The sequence below is a fragment of the Vombatus ursinus genome, unplaced genomic scaffold (genome assembly GCF_900497805.2).
Source record: "Vombatus ursinus unplaced genomic scaffold, bare-nosed wombat genome assembly UNPS02014778.1, whole genome shotgun sequence".
Taxonomy (NCBI): Eukaryota; Metazoa; Chordata; class Mammalia; order Diprotodontia; family Vombatidae; genus Vombatus; species Vombatus ursinus.
Genome location: NW_020954556.1, coordinates 42,208,644 through 42,229,253, shown reverse-complemented (window position 1 = coordinate 42,229,253; position 20,610 = coordinate 42,208,644). Strand labels below are relative to the sequence as shown.

The following is a 20,610-nucleotide window of genomic DNA, read 5'->3' as shown; positions in this document are numbered from 1 at the left end:
TCATTGATTCTCTGATGGAAACAACAACAACAACAAAAAAAAAACTGCACTATCAGCATTCCGGAAAACAGGAACAAATGCTATCTGCATATTCCCAACCAGCCATGCATTAATGCCAATGGACTCTTCAATGGCTCCAATAGGATAAAATTAATATCTACTTTCATGTGGTAATTAGGGAGAGTTCTCAAATATTTTTATATCAATACCCATAGCTGTATTTACATATGCATTTATGGATTGTCTCAATCACATTTTTCATGTTCCATTTCTTTGCAGTTATTATATTTCAAGGGACAAAGGGAAATGGAAACATAAGGGCAAATGGGGATAAGAGGAAGGAAAAGAGGAGGGAAGCAAAAAAAATAACACAACACAGGATGTGACTGAATTAATGTATTTAATTAGCAGCCAGAGAGTTTGCAAGCATTTGCCCATCATTTTGCAGTGATGGATTCAAAGCAGCTACAGAATAAGAAGAAACAATGAAAGTAGAGTGGAAAAGGAACAGAGCCCATACCTTGGTCGCCCATCATCAGGTGCGCCAGACCTTGAAGGAAAACAAGAGCACAGTCAGCAATGAACAAGGGAGCATGGGAAGATGGGATTGTCACAGTGACAAAAATGTTCAGTGACAGACATCTTGTTTCCTATGAGATATGTCTGTATCACAAAGGCAAATCGAAAAGCATTCTTTCAAGTATAATTTGGAATGCTTTGGGGCCAAGAGTTAGAGAACCACAACTCAAAACACTGGCAGATGCACCACCATGAATTGTTTCTATGTATTAGTTGGGACAAGGAAATGCATTAAGAGAATGATTTGGAGTTCAACCAGTCCCTTAACATTCCTTTTCTCCTTTGTGCACTTGGTTGAGTCAGTTTTGATTGAACACTGCCCCATCAGGACTAGCCATTTTTCTCTGATTAAATTTTCATTAAAAATAATAAAACCCAAAGGAATGTAACCTGAAATATGGGCTGGGTCTGATCTTTTTCCCCTCATCAAAAATGAGCAGTTTCATAATTAAATGAACAAATTTTAGTCACATTGAAATGATAATGCAAAGGAGATTTCCTTACTTAGCTAAGTACATTTATTCTAATACTGAAAAGGTACTAGACATGCAATGCAAACTCAAGTTTCTTATGAGAACATGCTTTGGAGAAAGAATAGATCAATTTTCAGTAGGTCTAACTAAATTTATCAGGTATGGTATTGGGAAGCTATTTAGAATTTTATTTCATTTTGAAGTTTAAATATTTATAAAGCAAATATCATGCAGTTCTGAAAGATGGAAGACATAATTTCAACAAAGAAAAGTTCATACATATTATTTGAAAATGCCAGTGAATCCCATCTTTACATCTGAATAGTTTTTAACTACTCATGTCTGAAATTTAAGTTAACCTTAATATAATTGTCCCTCCTTTTGAAGAACTCCAAATTGAATGGTTCCTTATAGGCAATGGAGACCCTCGAATGTGTTAGCATTTTTTTTCTCCTTACTTTCAATTATCTCAAATCACACAAATAGCCCATCAAATAACATACTCTGATTTTAACAAAAAGACAGAATTCTCAAATTCATTAAAGAAGATTACTCACCAATCCACTTACATTTTTTAATTTTTTGTGAATTTAAAAAAGATTTCTCTGCCTCAATTTCACTTAAGTCTAGATGACTACTTGAAATCATCTGCTATATTTCTAACAGATTTTTTAAAAGACATTTCTATTATCAGTAATTTTGATTCACAAGAAGTGTGCCACTAATCTGTGTTGATAATGAAAGTAACAGTGCTATTTTCACAAAATTGTACTGATATACATTGCATTATAATCAAATATGTATTTATATATTACATATAATATAATCATTATACATATAATCATATGCACATGATATAAAAAAATAACATGCTTCTTGGAACAGAATTCTGTTGTATTTTATAACAGAGAAGAAAAGGAGTAGATTAAAGAGATTATGACCTGCTGATGTGTCCAGATCCAGGAATAATAGTCACAGTTGGGAATTGTATTTTTGAAATAATATCTGATCTGATAAACTACATGTTGTTAACATTTTTCTTTAAATTGTCATATTTATTGATGTAATTTTAATTTTTAGATAATAGGATTAATCTATAATGTTTACACATACTTTGTTGAGTAGGTCAAATATATATAATCTCCAGCCCTGACTTCTTAAAACATAACATATATTGTTACTATTACTCATATTTAATGTAATAGTCACAGAAGGATATAATATTCAGAGAGATAAAGATAAAGAAAATCTTAAATGATAGATAGGTAAGTAGAAATGGTACTTGAAATAATTCTATTTAATAGAAATGTAGAGTAAGTTAACATTGGAAAAACCATCAAAACTTTTTTTAATGAATGTTTATAACTAAATCCAAGGAAATTCCATTCCAAAGGTCAGTTTGACTACTTTTGGAGCATACTGTACAAAACAGTCAAGGAACCAGAACGAATTGAACAGAATAGTTCCCTCTGCATTTAGTTCGCTTTCAGGTGCATAATAAGCATTTAATAAATGCTTGTAGATAGCTTAAGTGGTTCAATTCACACACTGAGTGGGAAATTTATCATATTCAAAACTATCATTCAGGATCCCATGCAATAAATGTCTGCAACAATAGTTGTAAAGAAAAATGGGAGTGATAGCTAGTGACAACCCTAGGAAAGGAACTAATTTTTAATTATTTGCTAAATATTAAGTGACATAATAGCAATGTTCAGCAGCTCAATAATTATGATATCATCTACAATAGCTATAGATATGATGTGGAATTATCCTATTACCACCTTCTAAGTATTACCACTTAATTATTTTAATATCTATTATTTAAACCTAGGAATTTAAATGACAACAAAAAACTATGCTGGAAGGTTTTATCTTTCTTAAGAGCCTATGATGTTATGTGGAAAAGAAAACACACATCAGTTTCTACTATTCGATTATACTTTGACTAATTTTATGATATAATGAAATGTAGGTATTAATTTCTCGGACCCATGAACTTTGTTGCATTGTGTATGTCAAAGCTAACAATTAATATGTCTATTCCAATGTGTAACTAGGAGTCCTTCAACCTACAGTTTTATGCCACCCACAATTTTCTTTCCAGTTTTGTTATTTATATTAGGACACTTAGATATTTAGTTGAAGGCACTCAGATCAATTTTTTTGCTAGGCATTTAGTAAGTTCAAATTAAGATGGTGTGGAGGGAGGTGGGGAGACTTTGACATTTGCATCCAAAAGATCCAACCAAAGAATATCTTATAGATATCTAATTCCCTAAAATTTTGATTTCCAATGGAAAAGCTCACAGATTCTCATGCGAACAGATTTGTATCAAGTTTAGTGTTTGATATAATGTAATACAAAATCTTACATTTTTACTTACCAACATTCAGGTCTCTGTGCAATAGGCTTTAATGTCCATTGACCCACTGGTTGTTTTGAAATCTAGACAAGGACCCCTTATCATTCTTCATCTTATACTATGGCATTTTGTAAACCAAATGATTTAATTCTAATCAATGGACCCCAAATGATATAATGCTTGATATTCCAAACAGAAACAAAAAAATATGTCTTGGCCAAATAAAAATAAAGAATGGATCATGCATTATGTGTGTGGATGCCAGAATTACTTTCTCCTAAAAACTAAAAGAATACTTTGTACCAATTTTTCCATACAGAATTTGACAGTCAATGTTCCTTATTTATACATGATACTCAATTCTACTGAGCACGAAATTACCAATTGGTAAGGTTAGAATATAATGCACCTAAAGTGAAAGGGAAGAAGAGTTCTGTATGAAAAGTGGTACTTAGTCAATGAACCACATTTGTTAAAAGACATTCAACTTACCTTTTTTTATTTCTAGGTGCACCATTTTACTACTAAAATAAAATAAAATAAATTAAAAGAGAGCTTAGAAAATAAGATGGAAAGTACCCACCTTCCACATAGTTGTCTTCTGAAAGCACATAACAAGGAAGGAGAGAAAAGGGAAAAAAAATATTCATTAAGCAGCATGCAGACTGGAACTTGCCATTGCATGTCTTCACCATGCAAGGCATCAGACACAACATGCAGGTGCTCCATTGCTACCATTCAGAGGGGAGAACACGATCATGGGATGTGGGAAGCCATGTTCCCATTAACCAAGAGAATTCACAGGGGTGGAAAAGAAAATTAGAGGAATGTTGCCATTTCCAGAGCAAAGGTATTTAAGGAGTCCCCTGCACTACTCCTCTGCATAAAGCAGATTTGGTTATTCTAATTTGTTGTGAGTATAGTTTCCTTTGATAAAATCATTTTATATAGCTAAAAGTTTTACTTTGGGTTAAGAATTAGATAATTTATCACTTTATAGGAATGTATCTGGTTTATGTATTGAATATGTAAATTGCATATTTTACAGTAATTCACTATCAAATTGTATTCATATTTATAATTATAAAAATGTGCATAATGTCCCTTTATCAACATGGATAATTAGCATTTCTAAGAACTTAAAAGGGATTTTTTAGATCAAAACAATAAAAGTGAAGTAGTTATAATATATAACTTATTTGTGGACATTTTTATACTTTTTTATGGTTTCCTACAAAGTATATCAAAATTGTAAACTCTGAAGGTAGACAGATTCATTTTTGTATTCTCTGTAATGCCTAATAAGATGTTTTAAATATAGTAGGTAATCGACAGAAAGCTGTTGAAATGAATCACATTGAAGGTGTTGACTCCTAATTTCCAATAAGTATAACTACATCTTTTTTTAGGTTATAGGCATTAGGGAGCTGTCCAATTGGCCCAATTAAGTCAGTGTTTAGCATTCAACATGTGCATCCTTTATGAAAGGAGTTGTTACTGTAATAGCCAATCAAGATAAGATCATCAAGTCTCCATAGAGTTTAAAAGGTATTTTTCATTATTTTATATACACTTTCCATATTAAATGAAAATGAAGAGTAGTGTTAGTCTACAGCAGATATGTGTTGGAGAATTCAAGCATTATGGAGGGAAAAGACTTGGATAGAAGTAGAAAAAGAAGAATTTGGTGGGGAGTTTTTTTAATCGCTTTTCTGTAAAATTAGGGAATTGGATTAGATGATCAATAAATTTCCTTCTAGATCTAAAAATGTTATGCCTATTAATAAAATTCTCTTGGTGATAACTGATAAAAAAAAAATCAGGTTCCCATTAGCTTATTTTCCAAAAACATCCATGATTAGAAAATGAGTAGGCTTTATCCATACTGACATTCCTACTCTCAAAATTTTAGATTACTTATTCAAATTTCTTATTTTGAAGCTCTTAGATTCAAATAATTATTTTAAAGAAAACCTCAACCACTAACTTTAGAACTATTGAAAGTAGATATTATAAACTCTCTTGGGTAGAATACATTTAAGGTTCAAAACAACCTTAGAGGTCAACTAAACCAACCCTCGCACTTTATAAATGAAGAAAGCAATGCCAAGGGAAGTTAAGTGACTTGCCCATGGGCACGCAGGTAGTAAGTATCAGAGTCAGGAAGGAAATCCAGGTCCAAGATTTCAAGTCTAGCACTCTTTCTATTACCTCACATCATCACCAAATTGATATTGTCAGCCCCTAGTAAAGGTAAGAACTATTAGTTATATGGAAAAATTAAATAATATTAGTTGGAAAAAACAAAGATCAACAATCTACTAATATGTTGACCAATATTAGATATTAAGAATTGATAAGCATTGGTAATAAAAACACAAGTCAACTAGTTTGAATACAGTTTTAAAATGATGAACTAAAATAACAGCTAGGTGGTTTTTGTTTTGGTCTACAAAACATCCCTTTTTTTTTTAGCTTGTCAATTTGTAGTTTGGGTATTTATAATTAAAGCTTTGATATTTTTTGTTTATTGCTTAATACAGAGAAGAGATAGATTGTAGCAGGGTGTAATGCATTTAATTTTTTATTGCATATTTTATGCCTAAGTCATAGTATTTTCTTAAATCACTAACCAAACAACTGTTTGAAATGAGTTACAGTAAAGAATTAAGGATCTCCATTCAAAGTGACTAACAAAGAAAAAAGCTGTGAATATATAAAGCAGAAAAGGAATGAGAAGACAGTATCACATTGAATTTCAGATCTATTGGTACATTTGGCTTTGGTGAATAAGAAACTGGAGGTCATTGTCATGGGTAAGTTTTGTTGAGTAACAGTAGATACGTATAATCTTAAAATGACAAACCATTTTGGTTCAATGTAACTGTTCCTAAGGAAATTCAAAATGGGTAAGAATGAGCACAGGCTAGAGGCATCAAGAAGTTCTGTTGGGAAACATTTTTTGTCATTAAGATCCTAAAACACATAAAAATTTTTTAGTATGATTTCATTTTCTTTGTCCCAATGAAAAATGAAGAGCCATGAAAAGGCCACTTATTTTTCCTCTTTCCCCCTCCAAATAGTTTGAATCACTTTCCCCATGGAGAAGAAGGTCAATTTGGGTCCTGAATGTCATTTTTGTTAACAATGTTAATGGTTTATTGCCATTGAATAGAGTTGCAAAACCATTAAGTAGTATGCTTTGGATGAGTATAAACCAGCATCTCAGTGCATGTTTCTTTGGCCTCCAGCTTAAAAAATTTAGTGAAAGCAACTTTAGTTATAATGTCACTGTATGTTGGGCTCAATCTTAATTACATGCTTTTAGTGTAAAAGGAAAAGAGTAGTAAAATAAATGTGGTCACAAAAAAGAAACTAAATCAGGACCACTGAACAAATTAAAACATGGAGAAAAATAGAATTAATGACTCCATCTGATGCAACTAAATCTTAAAATGAGCAACATGGATTCAGCTTATTTAAATTTTTTTTCTTTCCAATACAAATGAACATAAAATATAAAGAATCTGAAATTTGGGAGATTCTTTGCATTTTTGTTTTACTTTTTCTGCCTCTCTACTACTGCTACTATTACTGCTACTGCATGCTGGCTGGCTGAGGGATCCACAGAATTAAGTGCCTGTTTGTATAAATTTTTATTTCCTGGATTGCAGTGACTGAAGAATCAATCCCCCTTTGGGCAGCCTACTAGGGATGGGCATCACCATACATAGTTAGACATTCCTGACTAGCAAACATATTCTCTCATCAGGACCATATTTTAAGCCTCTGGGGCATTGCAAGATTTGTTGACACTTATACTCTGCTGGCTTAGCTTTTGACAAGGATGTCATCTTCATGTCATGAGCCTCAGAATAGGACATTCAAGGCAAGATGATGGCAGATTGCAGTGCACTGGAAAGAGCAGAGTATCTGGTGGAAAAGTTGAGTTCAAATCTTGTCTCTACCACTTATGGTTTGTGTGACCTTGGATAAGTCAATAAATTTGAATTATTTTCAATTACCTAATTGGTAAAATGTGGGTATTGAACTAGATGATTTATAAGGTCCTTTCCAGACTTAATCTATGATGAGAATGATAATAAGGTTGGAAAAATTTAGGGAAATAACATGTAGCAGTGGATCATGAATTCCAATATGAAAATTGAGACATTATAATTTAGGGCCCTTTTATTAATCGGATTTGTTCTGTGAAGTTTGGATTCAGTCAAAAGGCCACACTGTGGCCTTGAGTCACAGGTTCCCCACCCCTGATTTAGGGCATGGGTATTCCATCTCAAATTGTTTAGTAGGAAAAAGATACAATAAAAACAGGACTTTCTTAAAGGTTATTTGGGAGCCGTGTGATTTTCATCTGTCTTGTCCTTATCTTTGCATAGTCCATTACTCATTCCTGAAATGCACTCCATCTTTACTTCCATCTTTGACAAACTCTAGCTTCCTTAAAGGATCAACTCTGGTAGTACCTTCTTAGGGAAACTTTTACTCATCCTCCTAGTTATTAGCATTCTTCCCTTCTCAAATTATTTTGTTTTTAAATATTTGTACATGCTATATTCTCCAGTAGACTGTAAGCTTTTGCGGAGTTGGGATTTTTTCTTTCTTTCTTTTTTTGTCTTTGAATCCTTTGAGCCTAGTATATTGTCTTTTCATAGTAGGCAACTAAGTTTTTGAATTGAGAATATATATGTGTATATATATATTAATATCATAATTGCAATAATTTATATAGAATTTTAATGTTTACAAAATATTTTGCCTTTATTATCTAATTTCATCCTCCCACCAAACTTGAGATGTAGACATTAATGTTATACTGATTTTATAGATGAAGAAACCAAAACAGATGGAGGTGAACTGATATGCCCAGGGTCAAATATGTTGTAAGTGTTTAAAGTATGCAGAGATTAAGTGACTTGCCTGGGGTCATATTAAATGTCTGAGGGCATTTTTGAACTCATGTTTTTCTTTCACCAAATCTGGTACTCTATCTACTGTGCCAACTTGCTGCCTATAGATGTATATATCTATGTATTTGTGTGAATATGTATATATAAATTATATATGTATGTATTTATATATGTACTTGTATATATTTATATTTATATCTTAATCTAAATCTAGCTAAGTGCATTGTGACATTCAGCTCCAAAATATTTAGTTCCAGCTAATTGCAATTTTTCAAAGGGCAATCTGATAGCAAAGCAGATTTTCTTGCTGCTTAACCTATTGCCTTGATGTAGTACAAGTTCCATTTCCTATGTCAAGTAAGTAATTATTATTCAAAAGACTCAACAATATAAGTAACCAAATATTACATACTTTACCCACCACTGGACTGATGAGTAAACACATTCTTAAAAGTGTCAACACTAGGGAATAACTTTACTAGGAAAAAAGGCTTCCTTCTATATTGTATTTATCATATATTTGTTGATTTTTGCATATGTTATTTCCCCTATAAGAATGTAAGTTTCTTGAATGTAGATCATTTTTTAAAATGTTTTAACCTTGGAACTTAGCATACTTCCTGGTGCCAATATGGTTTTAGTAGCTATATAATGGTTGATTGGTTGCTAATATTTGGCTTTTACCAATCAATATCAATTAAAAAAAGGTGTGTCAACTCCTACAGCTGACCCAGTTTAGATTGTCATTTAAAAATAAGTAAAATAATATAGATATCTATATGTTTCAATGGTCTAAAAATTAGCCTCCATTAAAATTCTATGATGAAATCTCATCATGTCATAGAAGTAACAGATAAGGGGCTCTTGAAGGTCACACTAGTGGAGCATAATATAATAAACCTGTGACTTTCTGGAAGGTACTGCAGAACTGAAATTATCTCAAATATAGCCCATGGCAGACTATACTTCTCTTTTTTTTAGAATACAACTCATAACTGTGGATTGCATAAGACTCATCAATAGGAAATATATTTTTTTAAACAGAGATTTATGAAATTGTCTTTCATGGTATAGTGGGGTTGGAATTTCCATTCATGGTGGGAACATCCACACAGATACAATTAGAGCTCCTTGAAGGAAATATTTAAAAAAATATAGAAAACACCCAAGTATAGTAAGAAAAATACCTTACATAGCATAGTAAAAGTTTCCAGGTTTGAATCCTGTCTTTACCTGGCAATATGTGTGATCCTGGACAAATCACTTTATCTCTCTGGGCTTCATTTTGTTCCTCTGTAAAATGAGAGGATCTGGAAGTTTCTTTCTAGAACTAAATCTATTATCTTATGATGATGTTATTGTTCATTGCATTGAGATTATGATTTCTGCAAAATGACAACCTCTAATGTGAAAAGAAAAAAAGGTTTATACTTTGTCCTCCAAGAAGAGGGTATTATTTTAAAAACGTGCTCAAAAGGAAAATTACCACCAATATTTTCACCTAAGTCATATAAATTTTTCTGGGTCCTCCAAATGGAATGAGTTCATTCCATTGATGCAAAATCAGAACTGGAAGGTTGTTATGGACCAACCAGGAGTACATCCCTTAGTATAGAGTGCTGCCTGTGGTCCTGACTAGGCATTCATAATTATTTGGCTCTCAAAGGTTGATCTCTCAATGTCTAAATGATCAGAAGCCACCATGCCACAGATGACCTTAAGAAAACGTCTCATTATGAATCATGGGCTCTTCCCTAAAGGGAGAAAAAAGATGTTTGAAAGTCACTGATAGTGAAAAGGGGGGAATTTCTTTTACCAAATAAAAGCATGGTAACAAGCAAGAGATTTACTATAAACTATTTTTTTTTCTTTAAAACTATTCATTAGGGAGCAACTTTAACATGCTACCTCTAGATTTTTAAATGAACTTTATCCACCATACCTGTGGTCCTTGGGGGTGGGTAGGAAAAATATCAACACTTTTTGTGATTTTAATACATAAAGAAAAAAGAAACAGATCAAAGTGGTATAGCCAGTGTTTGTCCAATTAAAATCAAAATAATATAAATTACATAGTAGGTGAAGGCAATTTGGCACTGACCTGCAAATTAAGAATGCATTAGAATACCCATCACAAATTTGATTTAATTTGACAAAAAGAGATTTTTCATAGTCCTACTTTGAATTTGAGAGAGTATTTTGCAATGTAACAAAATGTCTTAGAATTATATTAATGTTTTCAATGTTTTTGGCAATTTGGTTTTCTGTTTGTCTCTAAAATATTTTCTGATGAGTTTGAATCATGTTATATCTTTATAATTTAAGAGTTATTTAATTATAAAATTCAATGAAAAACATTGAAACATTCTCTTGATAAATATTTTGAGTCACATGTTGAATCTTTTTGGAAGTGAAGAAAAACAAATTAGTGGGCCAAATATGTGTAATAAATTATAAGTTTGCTCAGTTTTTTCCCAATATTGTTATAACATTAAGGCTAATAAGAAAAGAACTGTTTTTTTTTAAATTTAAAAATTCCAAATATGATCTCTCGTGCTCAAAATTTCATTATTTCAAAGTGTAAACTCTCTTCAGGCTATTGTGCTCATCTATCAATGCCCTGGTTTCCCCCCAAAAAATTAGTATACCTAAAAATGGAAATGGAAATACTGTTGTGTTATTTATATTTTCTGTAAAAAGAAATAGAAAGTAATGTTACCATTTTCTTAAATTTAATTTTCCTAAAGTATAATTTAATGGAGTTTTGCTTTGTTTTTACATACTAAATAACATATTTTAGCCTAGAGGTTTTTTTTATTATAGTTTTGTGACAAAAGGAGTTTGTTTGGGGGAGGAACTGGGATCAGAACTATGTTCTAAAGTGAGGCTCATTACTAAGATTTCCAACAATCTCTCAGGAAACACATTCAGGACAAGTAAAGAGAAAAAAAATGAAATATTCACAAAGTGAATAATAAGACAATGATGAGTATTGGAATGTAGCTATTCTACAATTTCCCACATACATTTTCCATAGATTCTTAAGGTATGTTGAGAATACTTGTCCTGAGTGAAATTATCAGTGCTATTAACATTTTAAATTCTAATAATTCATATGAAAGTTTCTATATGAAACATATGACAGTCAACATGTATAGTAGAGAGAAAAATGCCCTGAGAGTTAAGAAAAAAAGAAAACAAAACAAAACTGGATTCTGGGGTTGCCTCTCCATCTATTGGCTTGGTGACCCTGGGGATGTCACCTAAACTTATAATGCTCTAAGATTACACATTATAACTAAAGTGCTATTCTATATTGGCAAAGGGAGTTTCCTCAGCAGGATGTTCCCATTCCAGTAAAATCAAAGGTATAGTCATTATAATTACCCCCATCATGGAATACACAGATCCTACCTCTGACACTTACTAGTTGTGAAAGTATGGGTCTCAAAATCCCTAAAACTCAAAACCTCAGTTTCCTCATCTGTAAATCCCACATAGAGTCAGTTATTACTTTTATTAGCAAATAAAACACCTTAAAAATTCCTTTGATACCCTCTTCAATGTACTAAAGAAGTAAAATCTAACACAGAAGTTCCACAAAATATATCTGCCCAAAGCTGCATGCAAGAAGTCTGAAATATTTCATTTCAATTATCATCAGAATTTATGCTTTCCTTTGGAAAGCTGAATTCCAATAACCATTTTCTTAGGAAAACAAATAGTTGGTAGCGCAAAGTTAAAGTTTAACACACACCTTTCATTTGCCTAAGCAAGTATTTTAGTTCTAAAATTCAAATATGGTAAAAATGTTGCTTTTATCTTTATCTTTTATTTTTATCTATTCATTGCATCCAATGGAAATTACCAAGTGAATTGTGATATAGTAAAATTTACACAATCAGCAAACAAAAAAGCAGTAGGAAAACTTTACTATGTGATCAAAAACCCTTACCTCTTAAAAGACCCAAACAAGCAAAAACAAAAAAACAAACAAAAGAAAAACAAAAGAAAAATGCCCTTCATGGAGTCAATGAAGGAAAGGGGCAAATTTGTTTCAAGGTGGTAGTAGATTAGCTCTTACTAGATCTTTGAAGATTTTAGTATGGTGGTTATGAGGCATAACATGTAATAGCCTAAGTGAGAGCACAATGTACTGGAAATAACCAAGGACTGAGAATCATAAGATTTGTGTACTGGTTTTTTAGTTTTTAGGTGTGATACTTCACTACTCTCAATTTTAATTACCTCATCTATGAATTATGGGTAAAAATAATTGATACATACCTCAGAATTTTGCAGTGAAGTGTAACACACATAATTTACACATAAACATTATATACACATATGATTAGCATCATAGCATGCTTTTAATGACTGAAAAACTGTATGAAAAAATTATTTTTGAGTCCCAACTGAGGAGAGACATACCACCACTTAATGCAGTGCTCCATCATAGGAGATTCATAGAAAACACACACACACACACACACACACACATGCACACACACACACTTTGGTGCCTAAATTTTCTATGGACACTGGTGACATTAACTGAACTACATACTCTACTACTAAACAAGTGCTCTATTTTTTAAAGTAAACTTTTATACCACATTAGTGATAATCAATTCTCTCTATTGTTGGAACAGCCAAAAACTAATTTAGGAAATGTTTGAATATAGAGAGAAAAATTTCATTTGGATTTTATTGAAGTAAAATCAAATGCTAAATTCAACCATTCTTCCAAAATATTTATATTACCCCAAAATGACTCTGATATAATTCAATTCAACAAGTCTTTACTAAGCAATGGAAAGAGAACTGTTTTAGAGATAGAGGACTTGAGTAAACGTCCCAGATCTTTGACTTAGTATCTGTGGCACCTCCGCTAAGCAATTTCATTTTCTAAGATCCATTTTCTCATCTCAAAAATGAAAAGTTTGGGCTACATGATGTCGAAGTTCTATTTCTAAATCTATAATTCTATGTACCTCACATGACAGAGCACTGTGTTAAGTGATGAGAGAGTTTCTGCCCTTTTGGGGCTCAAAAAATAGTGAATCATTCATACAGCTTTGGAGTCACTGAAAAGCATGCTACCATGTTAGCCATGCATCTATTAGCCAGGAGACCTGGCTTCTCGTGCTAGCTCTGCCACTACCAGAATTTGTGATCCTGAGGAAGTCACTTAATTTCTAATTTTCTATTTGTGGAGTAGGATGAGATGGCCTATATGGTTCCAGAAAATTGAATTTATGTTCTATAATAATAAAGTAACAATATTAGTCACAAAATGTTTTCTAAAAAGGGTTCATGGGTCTAGTCTAAAAAAAAGTCCAGTAATAAGGTATCCAGAAGTGATGATCTCTTGGACGTGTCTTGCACAAAAATATGTTGGAAAATAAAGTGTCTCTGATATTAAAGGAATTTGGGATATGAGTGGAAGTTTGAGTGTTTTGAGAGTAAATAGAGGGGGCTAAAACAAATTGTGATAGATGAAAAATCAGTTTGTCATGAAATACAGTAAAATTCTGAAGGGTTAAATTTTTATGTAAAACTACAACAAGATACTACAATAAAAGAAAATAATTCATGTCAACTCACAAAGTTGCAAAGCAGAAAAAGGAGGCAACAGAGTTGCTGATAGATTGCAGGATTGTTTTACATGAGTTCTACAAATGTTCTGAAAACCAGAATGTCTTTAAGATAAGGAAAAGGACTTGCATCAACATTACATCAACTGGGGAACAACATTTGGTAAAGAGAAGAAGCCAGAATTGTTTGATCAAAGGTATAAATGTTGAGGGAATAAAGGGAAATGCTGGTCTCTCTGGTGGGCTACCTCTACACATGCTTTCAGAGTACATGTATGCGTTAAATGTCTCATTAACTTGAGATAATTTCTGCCTCTTATTTTTATGACCCAACAGTTGTCAATTTTCACTGATTCCTAGTTATCTAGAAAAGTAGTTGTTTGAAAGAAAACTGGGAATCATCATTGGGAAAATATAATAATGGAAATTAAATGAAGGAGCTGATTTGATATTCTTTACTTGATTTCCATATCCCCTGATCTCCATTTCACAGATGAACTCTTAGAAAAAAATCCATACTCATTGCCTCCCTTTTCTCACCTCCTACTCAGTTCTCAACCCTTTGCCATCTGGCTTCTAACCTGACCACCTGCTCTCTTCCAGGTTAGCAATGACCTTCTGCTAAATCAAGCAGCATTTTCTTGGTCTATGATCTATTTGCAAAATGACTTCATTCTGCAGCCTTTAACATTGCTGGCTATCTTTTCCCCTAAATATTCCCTACTTCTTTGGTTTCCATGATATTGCTTTCTACTATTTCTCCTCCAATATCTGGTGATGTGTCTTTCTCAGAATAATGGTAGATCATGATCTTTCAACTATCAAGTATAGAAGACTCCCAAAGTTCAGTGGGGAGTTATCTCCTCTTTATATACTTGGGCAAACTTACCAGCTCTCACAAGCTCAATTATTATCACTTGTTCTTTGTGTGTGTATGTGTGTGTATACACATGTGTATAAATATATACATATGTAGATAGATACAGAACTAGAACCAGAGAGATAGATAGCACCCTCAATATCAGTTCCATATCAGTAATTGCCTGCTAGACATTGCCACTTAGATTCCCTGTCTTCAGCTCAAACAAACATGTTTAAAACAAAATCCACTATCTTCTATACTTTACTGTGTTTTCCTTTAAATTTGGTTATTTCATTTAGAGGGATCACCATCTTTCCAGTCATCTAATACCTCTCTTTAAAAAAAAAACTTGGAGTTATCCTTGACCTTTATCTTTATTTCCATAGACAGAGAGTTGTCAAAACTTGCCAATTCTACATTTATATCATATTTTCCTTCTATTTCCTTCTCTTTGATAGCATGACCACTACCCTAGTTCAGGATTTCATCATCTTTTCTCTAGACTATTGGCACACGCTCCTAACTGGTGGCCTTGCCAACTCTTTCCTGTCTCCAATCTATCCTTCATATAGTTGTCAAGTTAATATTCCTCAGATACAGGTCTTATCATGTCACTCCCCTGCTTAAAAGTTTTCAATTGTTCTTTATTGACTCTAGGATCAAATGCAATCTTCTGTCTTGCATTTAAAGCCTCCTCAATCTGCAGCTTATTACCTCAATCTTTTTTTCATAGCTTAAATCATCTCCTCTACAAATTCTTTCCTCAGTATTATCTTTTTAGTGCCCTGTTCTCAAATTAAGTTGTATTTATATATCTATGCACATGTTCAATTTCCCCAATAGAATGTAAGTCCCCTCCAATTTTTTAATCTGTGATTTTATTGATTCCCCCCCCAGATGACAATGCTAACTATGTAAATAGGTAGCTCCTATGTAACTCAAATCCTAGAAAGTTATCTAAAATACGGAGAAGTTAAATGACTTGCCCAGGGTCACACAGACAGTATGTCAGGGATCATCCCTGAGATCAGGTTTTGCAACTCTGAGATAAGCTTTCTTTCTACTATGCCACAATTTCCTCCAAAAATGTAAATCTTAGAGGGTAGATATTCTTCATTTTTGCTCTTGTCTTTTGTATCATTAACATGTTATAGATACTTACTTCTAGATATTGATCCATTTCCTTGAATTGGTGAATTGTATCTCTTCATATGAAAATATACCTAAATCATTTGAAACATCAGAGATTGTAGACTAGGGGTCCATATACCCCAAGTTCACAGTCTGTGGAGACATATTAGGGGGCCCATGAACTCGGATAAAAAAAAAACTTTTCCTACAGTATTATTGTTTTTCTTTGTTATCCTACTTCATTTAATGCATTTAAAAAGATTTTGTTTTCTGAGAAGGGATCCACAGACTTTATCAGATTGACAAATGACCCAACACATAAATAAGAATTCTTGCCCTAAATTATCTTTAGCTTTCTCCCTCCAGCATCACAAATGTTTACAAAATCGTGAAAACTCATTAATTTTTTATAATTGAAATAAGAAATGCAGTGTCTTTCTGATGTGTTTTTGCTTCTATTCTACATTTTTATTAACTCACTTAACTAACTAATGCATATAAAAATTTTAGGAAAATGACTTTTATAAAATATATCTCAGAAGCCTAGTTAAAAAGTATAAAAATCTACTTGTCTCCTTTTGGAATGATAGTCTGCCTTAGACTGTGATACTTTACATACAATAGCAGCAAATTAAACTCCCAAATGATTATACAGTAGCAGCTCTTTTCTAAAAGACTTGAGATACCATGGAAAAAAGGGAGATGCAGATGCTTTAAGATAGCAACCTGAAATATTAACTAGATTTGAGAAACATCAGAAGCCCAGAGCATACTTTCTGCACTACTCATAAGATCCCCAAGAGTAGTAGTCAGAATTTCATAAATAGTAATAATGGAGAAAAAGGAGATGGACTAATGAGTTGGAAAATGAAAGTTACACATTGGAATGCTAGTAGCATCACCCATATAATAGAAGTATTGAATAAGGAAATAACAAAGAAAAGAAATAGAAAGAACATAATCTGTAGAGATAAGATAATAGAATGCCTAAATCAGCACATAAGCCTGAGACAACTGCAAGAAGAAATACTGCAGTCCCTGGAAAAAGATAACACTGTCAATCCTAAAAGTATTAATGAAATGTGGGCTTGCTCTTAGATTGATAAATTGTTCATTGATAATGATTCATTTTAATCTCCTTTTCTATAATACACACTTTTCTCATGTAAATATTTTAAAACATTGAATTGTTTGCTATACATTTTAAATGTTTTGATGCATGAATAGATTAATCTAATGAGTTTGTAGTATAGCCTTGACTTACATAAATCAAAATTCACCTGCCACCCTTCTTATTCTTTTGAACCACTGCCCATGTGTTTCCACAAATTCTCTATAGAGGATCCTTCCAACATACTGGAGGATTTCTTATGAATGTTTTATTATTTCATGAATATCAGTGCTGAACTCAGGCTTTCTATATGTTATCCTCCTCTACTCCATTAATGCCCTGTCTCTTTGTAAAGTCATACATGTAGTACATGATAGCTTTATCATTTTTGTTCACAATTCATTACTGGTAGTATACCTTGGATAGTACATATTGTATACATGATGTGTCTTTCCATTCCTCATTGGGTCACTAACAGTTTTAGCACTTCTAGGGAGACAAGTGTTATATGATAGAGACATATAGTATCAATGGGAGATAAGGACTAGAATTTAAGAATATCTCAATGACTAAACACACTTGTGGCAACTGAGGTGCCTTGTGCTACTAGGGCAAATATATGAGTCAAGATAAGAATATTTTTGAACATTGAAAATGGAGCACAATTTCCAATAAATGTGAGCAAACTTCTTTCTCCTATATTCAGGACACAGCTAATTGTCCACTAGATACATCTAAAACATCATCATCATCATCATTATCATCATCATCATCATCATCATCATCATTCAATTTATATAATGTATTAAGGCTTGCAACATATTTTATAAATATCTCATTTTATCTTAACAACAATCCTAGGGTGTGATAATTATTCTGATTTTTACCAATGAGGAAACTGAGGCTAATAGAGGTTAGTAACTTGTCCAAGCTCATACACATAATAAGTGACTAAGGTAAGATTTAAATCTAGGTTGTCCTGACTCTAGGTAAGTAGCTAAACTAATGAACTCTCTCAATATGGGTGCCATTCAATTGCATGTCAACATAAGAGGAATTTGCTTTCTTAATCCTTTTTTTAAACCACTGCAATTTTTTTTGAGTCATTGTGGATCTCATTGAAGAATCTGTAGTATTCCTGGACTTGAAGAAATGATTTGAATTTCACTACAAATAAGAGCATCTGGAGAATGATACAATCTCCAGGGAAAGCCCCCAGCATTAGGAATTGATGATGGACACATAACAGTGATAAATACCTTTGGTAAGCATATGTCTCCCTGTTTTTCTCCTCACTACATACTGATAATTGATAATAACAACTGTTAAACACTTATCTCTATAATTGAATATATTAAGGAGTCATTAAACATATACATAGAGAGGGAATATGTCATAACAGAAAGTTTACCTCAGAGTAAGGAAGATTTGGGTCAATTTCTTACCTTTGACCCTTATTGGATTTATGAGTCTGGGGAAAAAGACCTTTAAATCTTTCTGTGGCCCAGTGATTCTCTAAGGCTATAAGTTGAAAAAAAAAATTGTTGATCTGCATTGGTATGAGGAATTTCTTCAATGGCAGTTCTCTACACTAATGAAATCACAGCATTATACACTACCACTCCTCAAAAAATTTGCATGGAATATGTGTTGTTTTAGAAAAGTCTTTAACACTGTCTTTTGTTTTACCTAATCAGTAGCTTATTTCTTTTCATCAATGTGTAATAAACACAAACATGATATTGTCTTTGCTTTAATTCTTAATTATGTTTCTGTGAAGATGTGGTCTTCTGTAGAGAATTATCTCTTTGCTTCTGTTTCACACTACCATTAATGTACTTTTCATTTGTGTAGATTATTACTAGAAATAATGCAGGATGGAATGTATTTGTATTTACTTCTTCATGCCTTTTTTTGGGGGGGGGGTAAGGCAATTGGGATTAAGTGATTTGCCCAGAATCACACAGCTAGTGAGTGTTATGTGTCTGAGGTCAGATTTGAACTCAGGTCTTCCTGACTCCAGGACGGGTTGCTCTATCTACTGTGCCACTTAGCTATCCCAGATTTTTTTGTTATTTTGTAAATCTTTCCATGTTGGGGATAGCTTTAAAATTGATTCTTGAACATCCCCAAATTGTGCTATTTCATCATATGAGGAATGGGTGAAAGTAGTATGTATTTGGTGAGGTTTAGCTATTCTTCTCATCTTCATTTTCTTGAATTCCATTTCTACTTTAGCGAATTACTAGAATGATAATAGCAAAATGTGGTAGCTCCATTGTCATCAATGTTGAGAATAGACTGCTATAGAAATGATGGCAGAATTGCTTTGCTTTATATTCATTTGTCATCAGCCCTCCAGTTATCATTGGTCAGACCCTCAGACTCTCACTTTAATTATCAGTGCTTCAAAGTCAATGCATACTGAGACAAAAATCCTCTCCTCCTTCTACTTCTCCTTATAATCACATCCCTCTCAACTTTGATCATACCCCTCCACTGTCCTCCTTTGCCCTTGTGCCTTCTGAAATCCTTGCTCTATTGCCAACAAACTCCCATTGGCCTAGCATTTTTTATTTCATATTCTTCCCATTTCCTTGTGCTGATAGAAACCTGGATTTCCACAGAAGACACTGCAATCACCCTTTCCAGTACTGAAGGTTCTTTCTTTCATTCCCTGCCTCTTCCTTTCTCAATGATGAAAACACTGAACTAGAAAGAACAGATGAACTTTTTTCACCTCTCACTCATTCTTCCAGATTTCCCTTTGGCTCTATCACTAAGCAGTCTCCTTTCTTTTGAGGTTTCATAGGATTTGGAATTAGATGAGGTCACTTAGTCCCAACACTTAATTTTTCCAGGAGAGGAAACTAAATCTCAAAGAGATTTTTCTAGTCCAAAGTTACAATAATAGTAAATATCAGAGCTAGTATTCAAAGTATGATACTATGACTCAAAAATCCAGAATGTTGTCCATTGTAACAAAATGCTACAATCATGGCAATTGATGTGCCTTATACTTTTGGGGTAAAAAGATGGGTTTCATGACAGGAATCAATTTGCAGTCATTATCAGAACCAAAATGATACAGTGGACTTCATTCATTTCAACATCAGATCAGTTCCTTGTTGGAATCATGGGCTAACTTCTATATTATTCTTTCTTTTATTATTTTATTTTGTTAAGAATGATTCCCCCTACTTTACCTGAACTGGAAATGCCAAGTTTTATTTCTTTCCGTTCTCTTAATTAGTCATTTCTATTGTCTGGCCTCACTTTCTTCTCTTCAGATTCCTGGCTTTAGTGATTAACCAGTGTGTCCAGACACTATCAGCTATCCTTGAATCTCTTATCCTAATGCCGATCTTACTTTTCCAAACAGTAATGCTGTATTATCCCTCAACCTCTGCCTTCTTTATTGAACACACAAACTTGTTGATTTGGTTTCCCATAGATATATGTTATCTAATATCAAATGGACCCTCATAGTGGTATAACAATCATTTCATTCTTCTAAATTGACTCTGTCACAGCCTTCACATCAGCTATTTCAAGCAGGT

At 32.9% G+C, this 20,610-nt stretch overlaps 1 protein-coding gene across 21 annotated transcripts in view; it reads right to left on the bottom strand.

Moving 5' to 3' along the window:
• NRXN1 (neurexin 1) overlaps window positions 1–20,610 on the bottom strand; it is a 1,385,770-nt gene that overhangs the window by 1,242,009 nt on the left and 123,151 nt on the right. For 13 of the 21 annotated variants that reach the window (XM_027865387.1, XM_027865388.1, XM_027865392.1 and 10 more), the window contains exons 2-3: window positions 4,002–4,019; window positions 521–550 (exon numbers count right to left, since the gene is read on the bottom strand). The exons of 5 other annotated variants lie outside the window; for them this stretch is intronic. In XM_027865387.1, the coding sequence (XP_027721188.1) occupies window positions 521–550; window positions 4,002–4,019 (48 nt within the window). The remainder of the gene's footprint in view (window positions 1–520; window positions 551–4,001; window positions 4,020–20,610) is intronic. 3 more of the 21 variants (XM_027865390.1, XM_027865403.1, XM_027865406.1) reach the window with 1 other exon arrangement.